The 22,484-nt window shown below is 45.3% G+C and overlaps 1 protein-coding gene across 1 annotated transcript in view; it reads left to right on the forward strand.

The window, feature by feature from the left end:
- LOC146771200 (FACT complex subunit SPT16-like) overlaps positions 1 to 22,484 on the forward strand; it is a 267,181-nt gene that overhangs the window by 120,134 nt on the left and 124,563 nt on the right. The window contains exons 7-10 of the mRNA XM_085640304.1: positions 6,453 to 6,606; positions 7,269 to 7,396; positions 14,489 to 14,624; positions 14,739 to 14,865. Of these exons, the coding sequence (XP_085496430.1) occupies positions 6,453 to 6,606; positions 7,269 to 7,396; positions 14,489 to 14,624; positions 14,739 to 14,865 (545 nt within the window). The remainder of the gene's footprint in view (positions 1 to 6,452; positions 6,607 to 7,268; positions 7,397 to 14,488; positions 14,625 to 14,738; positions 14,866 to 22,484) is intronic.

A 22,484-nucleotide genomic window follows, 5' to 3' on the forward strand; every position in this document is an offset into this window, starting at 1 on the left:
ACCTTCGATGTGGGTCCAAATTTCCCCACACCGATCTCCACGAGGTATGCAATCTCTGCCTCTCCCCTGAACACGAGGCTCGAGACTGTCCGGCGTGTAAGTCCTTCCAGTCCAAAAAGACTATTCGGGACCAAAGAGCCAGAAGAACCATGGCACACTCCTCGGCGACGATTCCGGACGACATCTTCGGAGAAGGCGTCGATGCTCCAGAACAGCATTACACCGATGAGGGCCTCGTCAGCGCTTCCGAAGCCGACGACTCAGATGTGAAGGACATCACTCCGGCACAGAGGTTCGTGAGTACTGATCTACCCCCACCCCACACCCTCGCCGGCACCGAAAAAGGCTCCGGTCATGCCTTCGCCTCCGAGCCTAGGCAAGACCAAGGACACTGCTTCCAACACCTCACCTTCGGGGCCGGTAAAGAAGCCAAGTAAGCCTTCCGGCGGCTCGGGCTTGAGCCAGCCCACCGTTGGTGCCGATAAACACGCTTCCTCACCGCAAAAGAAACCGGCCTCCATATCGACACCGAGCCGGGCACCGAAGCACTCGGGGTCGAAACCCAGCTCTTCGGTACCGACACCATCTTCGGTACCGACCAAAGCACACAAGGCCACCGGCACCGACACTTCGAAGCCGAAACCCATCTCGGCGCCTACCAAACAACCTGAGGTTCCCAAGCCGGGATCCAAGCAACGAACCGGCACAGCAAAGCCTAAAAAACCAACGGCCCCGACGCCTTAGGCGCCGACGGACTAACCAACCTCACCAGAACTATTTACACCGGATCCCTTGCAAAAAGACACTTACCCAGGATCCCAAAACTGGACATTTAACACTCTCTACCAAAAAGAGACATTTGGAGAAGCCTGCTCCGCCTCCACCTCCAAAGAGGAAGGACTCTGCTACCTCTCCTTTCAGAATACCTTCCCCACCTCCTCCACCTTCCCCTCCTCCACCCCCTCCGCCTTCTCCACCCCAACCTCGTCGTTCTCCGACCCCGTCTCCAGACGATGATGATCAGGAGGACCCATATGATGACGTAGGGGATGTGCCCCAGGACCTACCCACAGGGGACCCCACCCCTACAGGATCCCCAGACCCATGGGACGATTACAATATCCCTGATATCCCCAACGTCCCACAAGATGATCTTTACCCTTCCAGACCTTCTCCACCAGAAGACTCATTGGGGTTCAACCACCTACTGCAAAGGGCGGCACACTATCACGGGGTAGATTTACACACCGACCCCGTGGAGGAAGATTTCCTCCTCGACACATTCGACACCACACATAGGTCCACCTCTATATTGCCTATGCTCAAAGGAGTGGTAAAGCATGCGCCAGAGGAACCAGTTAGAGCCAGGGTCATTAACCCGCGCATCGAGAAAAAATACAAATCTGCCCCCACAGATCCCTCCTACATCAGAGGGCCAGCGCCACTAGATTCTCTGGTAGTATCCATCGCACGTAAAAGGGCAAACTCCCAGGCGTCAGGCGAAGCACCACCACCTGACAAAGAATCTAAACTACTGGACGCATCAGGCAAGCGTACTGCATCCCAAGCTGCCAATATATGGCGTATCGCCAATACTCAAGCGCTACTGGCCAGATGTGACAGGGCCCATTATGACGAGTTAGAAGGCATAATGCACCATCTCCCTGAAAAATATAAAGCTAGGGCCAACTAACTAATTCAGAAGGGCAAAACTATTACTAATACCTCCATACGTGGCACCCTAGTTACAGCAGACACAGCCTCCAGGGCCATCAATACCAGCGTCCTCCTCCGTCGCCATGCTTGGCTAAGGATATCAGGGTTTAAACCTGTGGTACAAGCCTCCATCCTTAACCATCCCTTTGACCAGGAACATCTATTTGGCCCAAAAGTGGATGAGGCCCTAGAAAAAATGAAAAAGGATACACATGGGAGCCTTGCAGTCACACACTCCCAGACGCTCCTTTCGCTGCTCTTCCTTTCAGAGTACATCCAGAGGCTACTCCTCAGATACCGCGTCCACTTCATACAAATCCCCTACTCAGTCCACCTTTACAAGGGGTTATCAAAGAGGCGGCTACAGGGGTAACAATAACAAAGGCAGAGGCAAAACAAACACCGCCCGCTCTGCCAACCCGCCTACCCAATGACTTCCCCGCGCTACCCCCAGACCATCCCACTCCGGTCGGGGGCAGACTCCAAAATGTCCTTCCTGTCTGGGCTACCATCACCTCAGACAAATGGGTAACACAAATAATTCGGTCAGACTCCTGCCTAGAACTAATATCTACCCCCCCAAACATTCCACCCAGACAACGCCCAATGTCACAAGAACATCTAATGTTACTAAAGCAGGAGGTAATCTCCCTCCTACAGAAACAGGCGATAGAACACGTTCCTACCAACCAACAAAACATGGGAGTCTACTCCCTATATTTTCTCATACCAAAAAGGGACGAGCCTACGGCCCATCCTAGATCTCCGGCCCTTAAACATATACATACACTCAGACCATTTTCACATGGTAACGCTTCAGCAGGTACTTCCACTCCTCTCCCAAAACGACTTCCTCACCACTTTGGACCTCAAAGACGCTTATTTCCACATTCCAGTGCACAACGCTCACAGAAAGTACCTCAGATTTGTAGTGGACGGACAACACTACCAATTCAAAGTGCTCCCGTTCGGAGTCAAAACAGCGCCACGAGTATTCACCAAGTGCCTAGCAGTGGTGGCAGCACATTTGCGAAGACAACACATTCACGTCTTCCCATACCTAGACGACTGGCTGATAAAGGCCAAATCATACACTCAGTGTGTACAACACACGTCCATCACTATCCAACTACTTCACCAACTGGGCTTCACGGTAAACCACCAGAACTCCCAGCTACAACCATCCCACATAAAACAATACCTCGGTGCCACCGTAAACACCTCGAGAGCGCTAGCCTACCCCAATCCTGCCAGGATTGCAAGCATTCAAGCTCTACGCACAAAATTCATAGCACAACACTCCCTTCCAGCTCGAGTGTTCATGCAACTAATAGGGATGATGGCCTCTTGCATTTTCATAGTACCTCACGCAAGACTCCAGATGCGTCCTCTCCAAGAGTGCTTAGCTCGCCAGTGGTACCAGGCCCAGGGTCAATTAACAGATCTGGTGTTGGTAGACGGTCGCACCCATCGCTCTCTGCAGTGGTGGAACACCACAAACATTTCCAAAGGGCGACCATTCCTGGACCCGGTTCCTCAGACAGTACTGACAACGGACGCATCGCTCTCCGGCTGGGGAGCTCATCTATTACATCTCACCATACAGGGTAAATGGACACCTCAACAAAAGTTACTCCATATCAACCATCTGGTGTTACTAGCAATCTTCTTAGCCCTAAAATCTTTTCAAACTCAGATTTCAGGCAAGGCAGTCCTGATCGGCACAGACAACATGACAGCCATGTATTATATTCAAAAACAAGGCGGCCCACACTCTCCACAGCTCTCTCAACTAGCTCAGAGCATATGAAGATGGGCCATACCCCAGAAAATCTGTCTCCTAGCTCAGCATGTCCCAGGAGTCCAAAACACTGTGGCAGATCTGCTCAGCAGACAGACACAACAGATACACGAGTGGGAGCTTCACCCACAAGTTCTTCACCAGTACTTTCAAATGTGGAGACATCCACAGATAGACCTTTTCGCCACCCACAAACGCCAAATGCCCAAGCTTCGCCGCCAGATACCCACACCCATTGTCCAAAGGAAATGCGATATGGATGAACTGGTCAGGCAGATTTGCGTACGGTTTTCCGCCTCTCCCACTCATTCCACTAGTGGTGCGCAAACTACAACAACACTCCCTCACACTAATCCTAGTAGCTCCAACGTGGGCCAGACAACCGTGGTACACCAAACTGCTGGAACTATCTGTAGTACCGCACCAAAAGTTACACCTCTCTCCACACCTCTTAACCCAGAACCATGGAGAGATCAGGCACCCGGACCCAGCTCAGCTCAACCTTGCGATCTGGCTCCTGAAATCCTAGAATTCGGGTACATAAATCTTCCCCCTGACTGTATGAACGTCATCAGAGAAGCTAGACGACCTACCACTAGAGCGTGCTAAGCCGCCAAGTGGAAACGCTTTGTTGTCTATTGCCATAACAACACCATCAATCCCCTGGACATGTCCATTCAACACATAATAGGCTACTTACTCCACCTACAAAGGTGCAATCTAGCCTATACATCCATTCGACTACACCTCACAGCTATTGCAACTTACCTACAAAACAGGCAACACCTATCACTCTTTAGAGTGCCTGCCATTAAAGCCTTCTTGGAAGGCCTTAAAAGAATAATTCCCCCCAGAGTGCTACCCTCACCTGTGTGGAACTTAAATATCGTTCTCACAAGGCTAATGGGGCCTCCCTTCGAACCTCTCCACAAATTTGAACTACAATTCCTAACATGGAAAACCGCTTTTCTTGTAGCCATCACTTCCCTTAGAAGGGTCAGTGAGATACAAGCACTTACCATTCAAGAACCTTTTCTCCAAATGCACCATAACAAGGTTGTTCTCCGTACGAACCCAAAATTCCTTCCAAAAGTCATTTCTCCCTTTCACCTAAACCAATCAGTAGAACTACCAGTATTTTGTCTCGCAACCACAAACCGTTGCAGAAAGAGCTCTTCACACACTAGATGTCAAACGAGCCTTACTCTACTACATCGAGAGAACACAACCTTTCCGTAAGACCAAACAACTGTTTGTCTCTTTCTCTCCACCACACAAAGGAAACCCCATCTCAAAATTAGGGATAGCTAGGTGGATTGTAAAATGCATTCAAATTTGCTACCATAAAGCAAAACTAACGCTATCCGTTCCCCCAAAAGCCCATTCTACACGGAAGATAGGGGCTTCCATGTCATTCTTAGGCAACATCCCATTAGATGATATCTGCAAAGCAGCTACATGGTCAACACCGCACACTTTCACTAAACACTATTGTGTAGACGTGCAAACTAAGCAACAAGCTAGTGTGGGCCAGGCTGTACTCAAAACATTATTTCAAACCACTGCAACAGATACGGGTGGTCGCCGCTAAGGTTGGGACTGCTATATAATCTATGCACAAGTGTGTAATCTGCAGCTCATATGCCTCGAACGGAATATGCTACTTACCAGTATGCATCTGTTTTTGGCATGTAGAGCTGCAGATCTACACACGCCTACCCGCCTCCCCGGCTACCTGTATCTGTTCCAGTTTATCTTATTTAGATACCACACACATGAGCCTCTTCACTGTTACTACTACGCTCCATCTTTCCCTTCTGGCGAAAAACAATCTGAGGATGGAGCCGAAGCCCATGCGCAATACAATCCAAAGGAGGAGTCACCGACCTCGTGACTTCCAAAGACTTTCCAAGAGGAAAAACAAACTGCAAACATCCGGGCCCAACACCAGATGGCGATCTATGCACAAGTGTGTAGATCTGCAGCTCTACATGCCAAGAACAGATGCATACTGGTAAGTAGCATATTCCATTCAAGACATTTGCCAAGCACCAACCCAGTACTGGATTACAAAAGTAACGAGAACATACTGTACCTGCAACTTGAATTTTCTTCCATAGGGAATCATTGACTGTTTTCTATGAAATATTTTCTAAGTATCAACTTTTAAAATAGCTAAATATTATTTAAAAATCATCACAGTAATTAAGTAGACTTTTATCACTTGATTCTAAGTACTGACCCAGGACTGAATCTAGGATCCAGTCCTGGAATTCCAAAAGTAATCACAAAAGTAATCTGTTGCAAATAACTTGAAACTTCCATTGAATTCAATGCATTATTGTGTTTAAAATAGTGTTGCCTATTGCAACCACTTGTAACTGTTTACAAAAGTCAATTGCATATTGCAAAAGTATTTATATAAAGCATCTCATTCTGAGAAAATATATTTGAATACCTATTGTTGGTTCTAAAATAAAACAACCATATCTTTTTTTATACAAACCATTCGTCTAGAGTTCAGTTCTTGAGTGTGTGAGACCATTTGCTGACTGAATGTGTACAACAAATGCTTTACACTGTCCTCTGATACTGCCTTACTGCTCGACCAAGCTACCACTTTAGAGAGTAAGGTTATATCTAACTTTAGCCTCTGCCAAGCCTCTGGGGACTGTGGACTCTGTACACCCTGTACCCATTTGGGAACAGGATATAGAGAGCCACTTTCTCACAGTATTGGTAACCAGCATCAGTTTGTCTTGTGTCCGGATTTGGCTTGCAAATGCCAGGTGTAGCCCCACAGCTGTATTCTGCGGAAGACTGGCAGGGAACATGGGAATTATAAAAGGTGAGGCATGGAATATATTTAACCCTATTCAAATCTTCTGATCCTCTGTATTAATCTTCCTCCCTCACTCCCTTCCCCTCACTGCAGAGCACGCAAGTCGAACGTCTCCTATCGGAATGCCTCAATGATGCCAAAGGAACCAGAAATCCGCGAAAAGAAGATTTTTATTGACAAGAAGTATGAGACTGTCGTCATGCCAGTTTTTGGCATCTCTACACCATTTCATATTGCCACCATCAAGGTGCGGCTGGGCCTTCTTTATAGCTGCCCTATAGGACAGCTCTGTCTTAAGAATTGATGAGACATTGGAGCAGAATGTTATGAGCATTCTTTTGGAGCAATGCTGGATAGGAATGGGGTGATACCTACTAATATACTTGTGTTAGGCACGTGCTACTTATACTTGAGAGATTTGTTTAAGTAGCAAATACATACCAATTTTTTCTTTATTAAGCGGTTTGTTTTTATTTTAGCTCTTAAAGTGATGCAACGTAGTAAAACAATGACCCAGTCTAAAAAAAAAGAAAAAAGTTAATGTTTTTTAATCTCTTATTTTTGAGGCTGGTGAGTCTGTGGGGTATGACATGAAGGGGCTCGAAACGCTTATTAACAGAAAAATAATGCATTAACCTTGAAATTTAGCTGTCAAGGTTGTATTTTCTCTTTCAAGAACAACATAGCATAGTCACCTCTTAATAATAATTGTACTGTTGAGGCTGTGCTTGAAAAAGTGTAATCCTTTTGCCTCTGATGTGAGTTTTCTGGGTACAAGGGAAATTTGCATGAGTCCCTTCTGCTATGGCTCTTGCCACAGGACTGTTCTAATAACTTTTTTACGTTTGTGTTTATTATTTTTATTTCTTGCTTTCCTTTTGATAGTTTTTTTTCTTTTTCATCGTACAGAATATCAGCATGTCTGTTGAGGGAGACTACACCTACCTCCGCATCAATTTCTTCTGTCCTGGCAGTGCTCCTGGCCGGAACGAGGGGAATATCTTCCCAAATCCAGATGCCACTTTCGTCAAAGAAATGTAAGGCTTCATAACCAGCTAAATTGTGTGGGGGTGTGAAAGATTGGATAGAGAGCTTTGGAAGGAGTCAACCACACTTTGTAGAGTTTGATATGTATTTTTGATAAATTGCTCAATGATATAACTTACTCCGTGCCTAATCTGTACAATGTGTTCAGTGCCTCGGCTGCAGTAGAACAGGATCCTGCGAAACGCAACAACTTTGTGATGGCACTGCAGTCATACTAATAGACTATTTCACAGAAAGGAGAAACTCCCTGTGGATACCACAGGCCTTGTGAAAAGACATAGTCCCACATTATTGTGGTGGGGAGTATCATGTAGTAAAGTATAATCCCAGGAGATAGCATAGCTTTTATACTGTTATGCACTCTAGGTAATAGTACTTTATTTGGTACCCCATCAGTAAAGCAGCATCCTCAGATAGCAAAGCTGCTAGGGGAATGACTTGGACTATATTGCACTGATGTTCTTATCCTCCCTGTGTCCCAGCATGTACAAATTCTTAACTAACCTGTTGCAAGTGTGACACTGTATGTGTTGCAGCCGAATAGGCTACTAGGGGCTTATGGGCACCTTTTTGGGGGGATGATTGCATTCCACTTGGAACTCAGTTCTTCCTTTTTATGTTGAGCCTAGCCATCAAGCATGAGCTGCTCTGCGAGGCATGCTGTATCCACTTCTACTGGCTTTGGCCAAACCCTCGCCGATGATTGGTTAAATTGTGTGTCCTTTTTAAAAGCTTTCTTCTGTATGGTTTTGTGAGGGTATATGTCTCACCCTCTCATGACTTACTCCTCTGCTGGAGTATTGGCGTATTACAGTATCCTCTCTCTGACTGTTTTATCCTTTGTTTACACACACTTTGCAGTTTGTAGGTTGGCTTCTTAAACACAACCGACTCCTGCCTTTCTTTTCTACTTCTTTACTTTTGGAGCTTCTACATTGGCTTTAGGTTTAAACTTGGCGGCTGCCTGCCTTTCTTTTCTATTAATTACTTTTGTACCATTTGTGGCACGCCGTGCTTTAGCTTTAAACATGTGAAGTTAGTGTGGCATGCCGTAAATGCTCCAAAACTAAATAAATAGAGAAGAAAGGCAGGCAGCCACCATGCTTAAAGCTAAAGCCAACGTCCAAGCTGCAAACATTGCTGGCTTTGCAGCTTCTACATCAGCTTTAGTTGTAAACCTTTCTGTTCGAGGCATATGAGCTGTAGATCACATGCTTTGCATACTCCTGCTATCTAGTGTTGGGTCTGGATGTTTGCAAGTTGTTTTCTTCGAAAAAGTCTTCCCAGTCATGAGGTAAGGTGACTCCTCCTTTCTGTGATATTGCTCACAGGCAGCGACTCCATTGTTAGATAGTTTTTTTCCACCATCGGATGTGTATTGCTGTGCTCCTGTTCGAAACCATTCCTCGGGTTCCCGTTGGTGTGCAATTTACTTACCCTCGATGCTATTGTTATTCGTTTGCGTTTCCCATTGTCCACGTATCCTATCGGTTTCAGGAAAATCTCTTTCGATCGGAAACTTCGTGGAAGACCGTCTGGCCTAGCCGCGTCGGCCCGCCTTGCAGTTGATGGAATGGACTCCATTTAAATACTGTCCTGGGTACCACGCCAAGTACTCGCGCACCGACTCGCACGAAGTGTGCAATTGGTGAGTCTCCCTGGAGCACGACGAACAAGACTGTGATGCGTGCAAATTGTTCCAGTGCAAGAAGATGCTCTGTGACCGTCTGGCTCGACGTCACGAAATGCAACACCAACACAGTGGCTCCATTCCGGATCTCTTGGAGAAGACTACGAACAAGACGTCTACGACACGCAAGGAGCCGAGGAAGAAAAGGAGCTCATTTCCGTGTCAGTAGCCAACTCCGACATGGTTGAAGAGATTCAGCAGGGTCCCCCCATCCCCCAAACTCCACCTCTGCCTAAGAAAAAGGCCCCGGTCCCTCCTCTGCCTTCGGGCCAAGGTCTGCACCGACAACACGTTTCCAACGCCCCGCCTTCGGGCCCGGCACTGAAAGAAATATTAAAGCCTTCTGGCTCGGGATCGAGTCGGCTGCATTCGGGCACCGAGCCGAAACAATCTGTATCGATACCAAAACACGTTTCGGCATCCACTCCTTTGGTACTGAAACCATCTTCGAATCCGAATACTTTGGCGCCTAAAACATCAACTTAAAAATATTGGCACTGAAAGATAAAACAACTACTACTTCATCGAAGGAGCCTTGTTTCGACATTCCTGCCTTCAAACCCAGACCCGAAACAAAAGGAACTGGTCATCAATCACAATCACCTGACAACCAGGATGACAGGGACAGGGTAGATGATAATAGTCCTGATCCATGGAACGATTATAACACCGATCCAAACACAGAAAACAATCTAAATCTATACCCTACAAAACCCTCTCTACCTGATAATGTAGGGTACATGGAACTAATAAATAGGGCTGCTGAATATCATGTAGTTCAGCTTCATAAAGTCACTTGAAGCTTCCTAAAGATCCACTCACACACTGCCTATGCTTAAGGGTATGCTAAGACATGCGGACGACATCTTTAAAGATCCGGTTCGCGCACAAAGGGTCGATAAAAAGTATAAATCTGCACCATCTGATCCAGTTTACATTGAGGGTCAATTACCATTAGATTCCTTAGTGATTTCTAATGCCCGTAAATGGGCAGTCTCACAAACATCGGTGAATGCCCCTCCTCCAGATAAGTAATCTAAACTAATAGATGCCGCTGGGGAAAAAAGAGTAGCTGCACAGGCAGCCAATCACTGCATATTGCCAATACCCAGGCTCTCTTAGCTGGATACGACAGAGTGCACTACGACAAATTGGAACAATTGCTCCGATTTCTACCTGATGAACAGAAGTCGAAGGCACACGACCTAGTTCAGGAAGGAAAGTTAATTTCAAACACATCTATTAGATGCACTTTAGATGCAGCTGACACTTAGGCTCGTGCAATCAACACCAGTGTCTTGCTAACAAGGCACGTCTTGCTTCGAATTTCAGGGTTTAAACCCGAAGTACAGGCTTCTATCTTAAACTTAACTTTTGATAAAGAACATCTCTTTGGTCCTGTTGTAGACACTTCCTTAGAGAAGGACACAGATGTTGCAAAATCTATGGAAGCCCTACGGTCCCCATCCAGTCGGGGACCTTTTCGTCGCTCCTTCTACAGGGGGGGCTCCAAAAACATATCTACAGACAACACCTCTACATCGTATAAAGGCGTCAGTCATCCTCTTAAAGAGGTTACTTTCGAGGTGGATTTAGAGGCAATAATGGCAAGGAAAAGAGGTAAAGGGTCCACACACACCACCACCTCCCCCTCAATAAACAGTTACTTGCCTCCCCTTCCCTCTGATCATTCCACACCTGTCTGGGGACTGTCTCTCAATTCTTCCCTGTCTGGCTTACAATAACTTTAGAAAAATGGGTCCTAGGAATTATTCAATCTGGTTATTGCCTGGAGCTTACCAACAATCCCTCAAACATTCCCCCACGTTCACACAAAATGTCACCAGAGTATCTACAGCTCCTCAAACAGGTGGTTCACTCTCTTCAAAAGGGAGCTTTAGAGCCTGTACCATTACAATATCAAGGATCGAGCGTGTACTCCCTGTACTTTCTCATACCCAAAAAGGACAGCTCTCTCATGCCTATATTAGCTAAATCAATGTATTCACTGAGATCACTTTCATATGGTCACTCTTCAACAAGTGCTCGCACTCCTACAGCAAGGCGACTTTGTCTACTCTAGACTTAAAGGACGCATACTTCCATATTTCAATACATCCCGCTCATCGCAAATATCTCAGGTTTGTGGTTGAGGGACAACACTACCAGTTCAAAGTGCTTCCATTCTGAGTCACCTCTGCCCCCAGAGTATTCACCAAATGCCTGGCACTAGTCGCTGCTCACCTGGGAAGACAGCATATTCATGTCTTCCCATACTTGGACGACTGGCTCATCAAAGCCAGCTCTTACCCAAAGTGTCTCCAGCACACTCAAATAACACTACAATTACTGCACAATCTGGGGTTCACAGTAAATGTGTTTAAGTCCTATCTCCAACACACAAACATATTTGGGAGCCACTCTCAATACTCAAAGCTCTAGCCTGTCACAATGCAGCCAGCATCTGCAATATTCAGGCTCTAATCTCCGTTTCAGCCCGACCTGTCACTAAAAGCTCGAATATATTCAGCTACTAGGAATGATGGGGTCTTGCATCATGATTGTTCTTTATGCAAAACTTCAAATGCGTCCCCTTCAAGAAAGCTTAGCACATCATTGGAATATGTCTCTGGGTCAATTGTCAGATGTAGTGTTGGAGGATGGCCGCACCCATCGCTCTCTGCAGTTGTGGAATCCACAATTTATCAAAAGGGTGGCCCTTCATCGACCCAGTTCCACAGACCGTGCTAACAGCAGACACATTGTGCTCTGGTTGGGGAGCTCATCTTCAAACTCACACAGTTCAAGGTTTGTGGAGTGTAAAGCAAAAGCAACTTCATATAAATCATCGAGAGCTGCTAGCAGTATTTCTAGCGCTCAAAGCCTTCCAGACAAAGCTGTCCTAGTCCGCACCGACAACATTACAGCCATGTATTACATACAGAAACGGGGGGGGGGGGAACAGCTGTCACGCCTTGCACAAGCCATTTGGAGGTAGGCCATACATCACAATATTTCTCTCCTGTCAGAACACCTCCCAGGAGTAAACAGTCCAATCTCAGACCTTCTCAGCAGGCAGAGACAACAGATTCGCGAGTGGGAACTTCACCCTCAAGTTCTCCTCCCATTCTTTTAAATGTGGGGTTTTCCACAGATAGATCTGTTCTTCACACACCAGCACAAAATGCCCAAACTCCGCCTCCAGGTATCCACACCCATTGTCCAAAGGCAATGCTCTATGGATGAACTAGTCAGGGATATTTGCCTATGCTAATCTGCCTCTTCCACTCATTCCACTAGTGGTTCAGAAGCTTGGACAAACATCCCTCACACTGATCCTAGTAGCTCCCACATAGGCCCGTCAACCTTGGTTCACTACCCTGTTGGAGCTCTCAGTTGTTCCTCATCAAAAACTACATCTCACACCCAGTCTCCTCGCACAGTGCCATGGAGACGTAAGACATCCAAATCCCAAAGAACTCAACCAGCGATCTGGCAACTGAAATCATAGTTTGGTTATCTGAACCTTCCACCAGACTGTATGAATCATTAAAGATGCCAGAAGGCCTACTGCAAGGGCTTGCTACAAAGCTAAATGGAAGCAGTTTGTTATATATTGTAATAACCAAATCATCCCGTTAGATGCTTCCATTCAAAATATAATATGTTACTTACTACACTTGCAGCAGTCAGGATTGGCTTACACATCCATACGCTTACATCTCGCCGCAATAGCTGCATACCTTCAAAATAGACAGCATCTGTCCCTTTTCAGAGTATCTGTTATCAAGGCCTTTATGGAAGGACTCCAGAGTTATTCCACCAAGACTTCCACCTGCTCCAGTGTGGAATCTTAACATTGTCCTTACCAGACTAATGGGTCCACCCTTCGAGCCATTGCATAGATGTGAAGTGCAATTTCTCACTTGGAAAGTTGCTTTCCTCATTGCTGTTACATCACTGAGGAGAGTGGGTGAGCTACAGGCACCAACCCTAGAGGAACCATTTTTCCAACTCCACAAAAACAAAGTGGTTCTTTGCACTAACCCCAAATTTCTACCCAAAATGGTATCTGCCTTTCACATCAATCAATCTGAGTTGCCTGGGTTCTTTCCTTAACCAGATTCAGGGCCAGAACTGTCTCTCGACACACTTTAGATGTTAGTCGAGCCTTATTGTATTACATAGAAGGGACAAAACCATTTTGTCAAACTAAGCAACTCTGTGGCTTTTTCTCCACCACACAAAGGCAATTACTTTTCTAAATCGGGTATTGCTTGGTGGATTGTTAAATGTATCCAAACATGCTTTGCAAAAGCAAAGAGGTCTTTACCAATACCCCCTAGAGTGCATTCCATCCGCAAACTAGAGGCTACTATGCTTTTTTTAGGAAACATCCCCTTAGCTGACATCTGTAAAGCTGCAGCATGGTCAACACCGCACACATTCACCAAGCACTATTGTGTACATATGTTGGCGAGACAACAAGCTAATATAGGCCAGGTAGTTCTTGGAACTCTTTCAAGCAACAGCTACAGGTTAGCCACCGCTTTGGGAGGATACTGCTGTATAGTCTATACAAAGCATGTGATCTACAGCTCACATGCCTCGAACGTAAAATGTTACTTACCCAGTAAGCATCTGTTCTAGAGCTGTAGATTCACATGCACCCACCCGCCTCCCTGGGTACGTACACCTGTTGCAGTTTCTTACTCCTATACATACGCATGGATATCTTTATTCTACATGTACTAACTCCATTCTCACTTTCTGCGGGAAAACAATCTAACAATGTGGTCGATGCCCATGCGCAATATCACCAAAAGGAGGAGTCACCTTACCTCATGACTGGGAAGCCTTCTTCGAAGAAAACAAACTTGCAAACATCCGGACCCAACACTAGATGGCAGGAGTATGCAAAGCATGTCAATCTACAGCTCTACATGCCAAGACCAGATGCTTACTGGGTAAGTAACATTTTCCTTTTGGTTTATTTTTCTTGCCTGCTTGTCTTTCGTTTTCTCCCACCTGCGGCATTAACTAAACTGCGTCCTATGCAACCCCTCCCCCCCTCGCTAATTGGTCTCCTCATATTCTTCTTCCTCTCTTTTAGAATATTGGACCCTGCCATACCGGTGAAAGCAGTACTAGTCCCCAGCTGCAGATATTATGCTGCATTGGCTAAATACTTATAAGGCCCCAAAGGCGAGACAAGTTGCATTGTAAATGCTTGTTTTTATTTGTTCATGCCATTGGGGGGTAAACGCCTTCTACTTGTTCCATATCTGGCTCTAAAACCATTTCCATGTCAAGTGTGTATAATTAATTTCTCATTCTGTTCCCTTCATCTTTTATTCTTCATTTGTCTCTTCTTCTTATCCACTTTCTCCAGAACATACCGGGCCTCCAACATGAAAGTCCCTGGAGAAACAGCGGTTCCTGCCACAAATCTCCAAAGTGCCTTCCACACCATAAAAGAAGTGCAAAAGCGCTATAAGACACGAGAGGCAGAGGAGAAAGAGAAGGAGGTGGGGAAAGTATTGAACAGATGGGGATGCAGGCCTGTTAAAGACAGTCAACTGTTGTCTCTAGCTAAAAGGTGTGCTGACATTCTATTTCATGTGTATATTGGTTTCTTACAGGGCATTGTGAAACAAGACTCCTTAGTAATCAACATGAACCGCAGTAACCCCAAGCTGAAGGACTTGTACATCCGACCCAACATTGCACAGAAACGGATGCAGGGTTGCTTGGAAGCACATGTCAATGGTGAGTAAGTGGAAGTGACTGATGCCTCATTCCCCTCTGGACTTTATGAAATCTTTGCTATGTGACGCACATGGCCATACATCACAGCGTCCATCCAGACTATCATACAACTATGCATCTGGTGCTGCCTTTTAATTCTGTTAATCAGTCAACGTATCATATTCATTTGCTAAAAACCTAATTGAAAACAAAGTGCTAGAGTGAAGAACAAGGCAGTAAACTGGAATCAAAGGTTTTTAAAGCTGGCAAAAACCGTTCATGTTTTTGGCTGAATACCATTTTGTGGTATCCTCCGCCGCTTGGGGATCCTTTGCCGTGCCACCCACCCCCTCTCCTGATGTTCTGTTGGGTTGCGCCACTGTGACAGTCATTAGAATGTCACAGTGGCCAACGTTCTAAGGTAAGCTCCCTGCGCAGAGCATTGTCTGAGTGTGTTGGCGATCATAGCTGTGGCTGGGGTCCTCTGTTGTACTTCTCTCAATAAACCATCTTGTTTCACCTTTACCGGGTCTCTTCGTTTCCTGCCGAAAGTGTGACACCACCTACTACACTGACGACGAGCAACGGGATCAAAAAGTACCTGTGAGAGGGACCTCAACACGCTTACGAAGCATGCGGATGGGTGATTCACAGGAATCATGAGTAGTAAAAGGAACAGCTCCCGTCTACACTTTATGGGAAATCTACGTGGTTAAAAAAACAGTATATGCTCGTGTTTTGTCTGAATGGGAAAACACTCAACCTAAGTGAAATTGTACTTACTTTGCCGGTTGGGACCGCTTTCCCTCAGTCTGGCCGGGGCACTCCTCGTGTCCGACCATCAACCTAGAGCAGCTGGAGGTCAAGGGAGCGTGTGTATTACCCCACCGGGTGTGCTCTTTCACAGACACCCCACCAGTCTTGCGAGTGGGGGCTTGGCTCTCAGGTGGAGTTCGAGCGCTGCTTTGGGAAAACACAATAGTGGGTCAGTCCACGAAGAATAAGTACGCCTTCATTGCTGTTGCAGGTATTCTGCTCATGCACAGAACTATGCGCAGAAAAACCAGGACCTCAGTGAATTATGGTGTACAAAAACTCACCTCAGTACCCAGAAACCGCTATCCGACTAGCATCAGTGTCTCATTCGTTCTCCGTATTATCTCGAAGCTACCAATGAGTAGACAACCAAGAACAAGCTAATTGGAGTACTCTCAGGAATGGTGGTAATCAGAAACACCTTTTCGTTATTATTTTCATATCAGTCCACAACAAGAGTAATCAGAGACACGGTAAAGTTTAAAATGTTTATTTTTAACTATGTGCTCTAAGGTGCAGTACTTTGGCTAAAATAAGCAGACAAATGATTAAAAACAAAACCATCAGCATTGATACAATACCATAGAAAATGAAGGGAGAAATCATATTACAAATGATAGTGGAAAACAACCACCCTCCCTTCGCTAGTAAGCTAGTTTTATGAAACTAATAGAAGGTCTCTAGGCTTGAATGGGGAACCCCATACCGTAAATATCAGCTCAGGTGAATCACATCACAGGATCTGGAAAAGGTTTTCTCCAAGCGTCTGAATCATGCATGCAAATGCAATATTAAAGGCACCCGAGTTTCAGATACTTGCAGCTGTGTGCGTGTTATGGCTAGAGCATGGGCCGATGAACCTAAATTCAAAAGCATACATTGTTATTTGACCTTGACGGCTTCTGCACACAGTTTTCAGACTAAGGTCGCGGTGCACTTCTAGGGATGTGAACAACAGACCGTTCTCATGTGAAAAAAAAGCAAGCAGTTTTTCTTGTAATAACAGCTACCTGCAGTGTCGTGTGCAAAAGCACCAAAGTGGCAAGATGGCGTTTTACTAAAGCGCTTATGCTAACATAGCAATGTGTGCATATAGAACCCCGTCTCCACAACACCCTCCCTTGATTGGACCACGAACAAAATAGGGAAGCAAAGTAGGAACGCAGAGTTCAAGTTCGATTGCGACAGAACCAAGTTCACGTATTGCCAATCCATATAATTGGTAGTGACAGTTCGATAAAAACTTGTTAGAAAAAGTAAAAAATTAAAACATCTCGCAGAGGCGTGACAGAGCCTAATGTGGAGTAAAAAAGAAAAAAAATTAAAAATCTTGGTTTAGACTTTTGGAACATGGACAACTTCCAAGTTAATCCATCAACGTGTTGGCACAATAGGTAGCAACTGCCTCCAAGAGGAAGTCATCATAATGTTCTGTAAAAGATTCAGCCATCCAGTAAAGTAAAGTAAATGAACATACATATTCTTCGATAACCGGAGCCTCTAGCACAGAGGACAACTTGCGTGTTCTTCAAGATAACTTCCTGCCAAGAAGTCATATGCTGCCGCATATGTATCCCAATTCCCTAGGACTCCATGTGCCGCTCCACAGGCCATAATCCCGATGCCAGAACAGCCCAAATCATTAGCCACCAAGAGACTCATTAGTCGATCATAATCCAGGGCAGGAGACACCGTATTCGAGAGGCACAAATCCAGAGCCCATTCGAATGGACAATCTAGGCAATGAAAAAGAGATTGCATGCAAGTAAAGTAGGAGAACTGGAAGGATAATCCATAGGCCACGCTTAAAGTGGCCAGCGGTAATGTTCCATAGTATTCAAGCATCCGGTTGCGCAGCTGAAACAGCCGTGACGGGTTGTCGTGTGATACAGATCGTGCAGCCATTGCGGAACAAACAGACGAACAGGAGCACACCAGCAGTCAGGGCGAGAATCAAAGGTAGCCCGCCGAAGACACTGGAAAAAATAGAATGAAAAAATGCCGGTATCACACCAAATATTGTTTGGAAGGAGGTCACGAGGCCGGAGCCCACAACTTTGAAAAAATGCACCAAGCCAGTTGTTGACGAGGCATTGAATATAGTATGAATCAGAGCACCGAAATGAAGGGGGAGATCAGTATTTAAAAGCGCATGCACCTCGGTGCGAGTGTTTGCCACGTGAAGGACAAATGTTTTACGGGGGGAAGTCAGAGCAACTTCTTTTTGAGACAATAGAGCCCTTATTCTGCTCACCTTGTTGAACTCTGCTTTCAAGGTTGAAATGGAAGGCCAGATGGATACATCCAGTCTCCCATGCGGGTCGGGAAAAGGACATTTTTACAGCAGACTACGCGTTGTGAGACAGTTATAATGTACGGAATCCCCACTAGCATCCCGCAGCATGCCTCATTATTTAAAAGCAAATAGCTACCGTTAGCTAATAATGTAAAAGTCAGTGTAATTGCTGGCACAGGATTTCCCTTCAGAATGCAAGCCAAATTCGGTGCCTGAACGTTGTAGGTGCCATGCAATTGGATGTGCCTACAGACTACAGAGTGATCAGGTGTGGAAGTGCATTCCTCTCCTTTTAAATAAACTTCTTTACCCTCTCTCATGCACCTGTATGTAAATGGGAGCGACCAAACTTCATGCAGGAAAGCAGTAGCCAATGGTTCATATCTGCCTAGGGCATAATGTTTCATACATGAACTGAACTTAAACAATGGAAACAGCAAGGTGATTAAACCGTGGATAAGCCACACCGCTGAGTTCGATTCGGCCCCAGAGAAAGGTAAAGGTTCCATCTTTTCAATATGCAATAATGAGTATGTTGCATCTTTCATGGACATGACCTGTTTTGCAGTCAGATTAAACGGCAGGAATAAAGATGAAGTATTCATGTAGTCCCAGGGAATTTTCCCAGCCTTCAATGTTTGTAAAGTCCATGCAAACTGCATTATAGAATGCAATTGTTTTTGACCATGGTATAAAACAGACATATCATCCTGTACAATATCCACAACAGATGAAACAATATTATCTAATGTGTAAATTCTGGACGAAAGGGTGTTAATGCTATTATCGATGACAGCTAGCACTTTTTCCAAATGTGCTTGATCAATAGCCCTTAATCTGGATGCAGCTTCAATTTGAGATAATTTCCAAACTTTGTTATAAATAGCATACACCCATCTTTTGGACCTGCCACCCACAGGACCCTTAACAAAATCATTCAAATCCACTTTGTCGTTCAATTTTGATAAATGAAGCTTAACAGCTGTCAAGGTGGAATGTTGCAGCCAGGTCTGGCATAACTTCCCTACAGAATAGGTAGTAACAGAATGGGAAGATTCAAAGCGGGGGTCCACTCTAACCTGTGTATAGCCAGGGTACCGACCCAGAAAACGATGTTGACAGGAATCTGAGCACCTCTGCCATATCAACCAACCCTTCGAATTGAAGTTGGAAATGTTGAAGGATGTATTAGTAATAAATGACTGCAAAGCATCAAGGGGCAGATCTGTGTGATTAACCCATCTTGGATAAGCGCCCAGATCAGGAATAGAGGGAATTCATCTTTTTGGAAGTAGCCAATCCAAAGCAGGTGGTTTGAAAAATGGTAGAATTCAAAAACATGTGGTTTGGGATAAGGCAAGCACGATGCATGTACCTGCCATGCTTTAGAACCCCGAACAGATTTAAGATCAACGGTATCTTTCCACAGCTCATAGCCCCCAATAGCCAATTCATCCTTAAAGGACTTAGACTGACCCACACTAAATTATTGTATTCTAACTTTGGAAGCTGACTCAGCCGCCACTTTAAAATAAAAGGCTTCAGGTTCAGATCCACTGAAATCAGTAAAATATGTAAATTTGTTCACTAGAGTTTTGGAGCTACCTTCAATGGGCTCAGGGCAATGTTCCCATTGTGTATAATTAACAACATTTCTAAATGTATTTGCTTTATGCAGGAAATGATTGCCATAGTGTTGGTAGCAAAATAACTCCCCATAATTTGCCGTGTCTAAATACAAATCTTCAGCATCAAAAGCAGCATAATATTTCAAATCAGAAAAAAGACCCTCTACGGCTTGTACATCCCAATCATCAGAGCGGATGTTTTGTTTAACAACATCCCACATAGAAAAACGAAGTACATTGGGGACATTTATCACCTCTGTGGGACCATGAATTTGAAATTTAACAGCATCCCATACAATCCCATCCAACACAGGCCAGGCAGTAATATTCACAAAAGTCTGGTCCCTTTTCATGATGTGCGATGAGGAGTGGGGGGCCAAAGTTCCATCAATTAATCTAATTGTAGATCTTTCGGTGAGATAGTGTCCATTTACTAAACGAAAAAATACAACCACAAATTCAATGGTCATAAACAAAAAAATAGTTATGAGCACCAGCCAAATTGGGAATTAAAAAATGTCTTTTAAACCAAGCAGCAAAAATAGAAATTTGCGATGGGTGTGAGAAAGTGCCATCTTTCTTGCATGGTATGCCCCCACTTTTTGCTGAATTGCTGAATGTACTTTGACTGAGTGTGCCCTAAACTCCTGCCAATCAGGTGCCCAGGGCCTATGTTCCTTCCCTAAAAACCTAAAGCCCAAATTGGCAAACCCTGGCCACATGTCAGCCCCTGGTAAATGGTACCCCAGGTACCCAGGGCCTTGTGACCAGGGAAGGCCTCTAAGGGCTGCAGCACTCATTGTGACACCCTTAGAGGCCCTGTACCCTAACACACACACACTGCCCTTGCAGGCTGAGTGTCTGGGTACAAGACAAAACAAAGAGTCGACATGGCACACATCCCTGTGTGCCATGCCCACCACCTACACTGCCCTGGCATACATCAGCCACCCCTCTAGCTGGGTGCCCTATGCCAGTGGTGTGGGCACAGGAGCAGGAGCCCTGTGCCCCTACAGTACCCAGGTCCATTCCTAGGCACTGTAAGGGCAGTGCTGCCATTTAAGAGTACATGGTGCTGAGAGCTCGTCAAACACGAACTCCACAGCACCACAATGGCAACACAGAAGACTGAGAAGTTTGGTATCAAACTTCTCAGCACATTAAACCCACACTGATGCCAGTGTGGGATTTAATGTACCAAGCACCCCAGAGGGCATCTGTGAGAACGTGGCTCTGTATATACTGTTCCCAGATAGGTACAGGGTGTACAGAGTTCACAGTCCCCAGAGGTTTGGCAGAGGCTAAAGTTAGATATAACCGTACTCTCTAAAATGGTAGCTTGTTCGAGCAGTAAGGCAGTATCAGAGGATTGTGTAAAGCATTTGTTGCACACACTCAGCCAGCAAATGGTCTTACACACTCAATAACTGAACTCTAGGTTTATATATAAAAAATATATGCTTGGTTTATTTTAGAACCGACAATAGGTATTAAAATATACTTTCTCAGACTGAGATGCTTTATATAAATACTTTTGCAATATGCAATTGACTTTTATAGAAAGTTACAAGTGGTTGCAATAGGCAACACAATTTTAAACACAATTATGCATTGAGTTCAATGGTAGTTTCAAGTTATGTGCAACAGATTACCTTTAGGATTACTTTTGGACTGGATCCTAGATTCAGCCCTGGGTCAGTACTTTGAATCAAGTGATAAAATTCGACTTAATTACCGTGATGATTTTTAGACAATATTTTGCTATTTTAAAAGTTGACACTTAGAAAATATTTCATAGAAAACAGTCAATGATTCCGTATGGCAGAAAATTCAAGTTGCAGGCATAGTATGTTCTTGTTACTTTTGTAATCCAGTACTGGGTACCTAGACTCAGTACTGGGACCTTTATCCAAAACAGGTAAGTAATTACGTTTTAAGGAATTATACGATTTTTAAAGAATATTTAAAGTTTGCGGAAATTGACAGAAGAAATTTCACAGAAAAACAGTCAATGATTTCCTATGGGAGAAAATTGGGTTACTGGTAAGTACAGTTGTAAGTATTTTTCAGAGTCAGTGCTGGGCACCAAGATCTAGCTCACCTAAGAGCAGGTGAGTATTTTCGTTTTCGTTACTCGGCTGATTTTTGGTGAATATTTTAAGTTTTGAAAAGTCCACACTTAGAAGAAATTTCAGGAAAAGCCAGTCAATGTTACCCTATGGAGAAAATTGAGTTATCGGTTTAAAGGTAAGTTCTCGACTGGCAGAGTTAAGGTTCTGGGCATAGACTCAGGGCTCTCCCAGGGTCAGGTAGGTACAGTTGGTTCACCTTCTGCGGCACAAGGGCGGCCGGGTGCAGAGAGTTAGGCCCAATGTTATCCTATGAGAGGTAGGGGGGCCTCCGTTGGTGGCTGCTGACTAGCAGGCCACGCGGCTGTGGGAGCTGGGCTCCTGGTCACTTACTCAGGGCAAGTGGGGAAGTAGATAGGTGTAGAGGTTGCACTGCCAGGGCCACTCGGGCGGCTGGGTGCAGGGTGCTTTTGAGCCTTCGGGCGCTCAAATTATTTCAATGGGAAATCTCCGGTTTAGAAAAAGACTGCAAGCACGGGGACGAAGATTCTTCAGGTGCCACCACCACTTCAAGAGGTAAGTTGGGTAGTTGGAGGATAGGTAGGTACCCTGGGATTGGGCACAGGGGGCCGCGGGGCACCGGGTGCAGGGGTGCCTTTTGGTGTCGGGAAATCTTACCCTCTGTTGATCGCGGTTGGGGGGGGCACCTGGTTCTGAGGCTGCAGGCGTCGTCAGGAGCGTCGAGGGAAGGTGCCGGGCTCGGGGTCACAGTAGCCGTGGGGTCGTCCTCGTGGTCTTTGTTCACTCTGGCACAGGCCAGACATGGCGGGT

Source organism: Triturus cristatus, unplaced genomic scaffold (genome assembly GCF_964204655.1).
Source record: "Triturus cristatus unplaced genomic scaffold, aTriCri1.1 SCAFFOLD_231, whole genome shotgun sequence".
Taxonomy (NCBI): domain Eukaryota; kingdom Metazoa; phylum Chordata; class Amphibia; order Caudata; family Salamandridae; genus Triturus; species Triturus cristatus.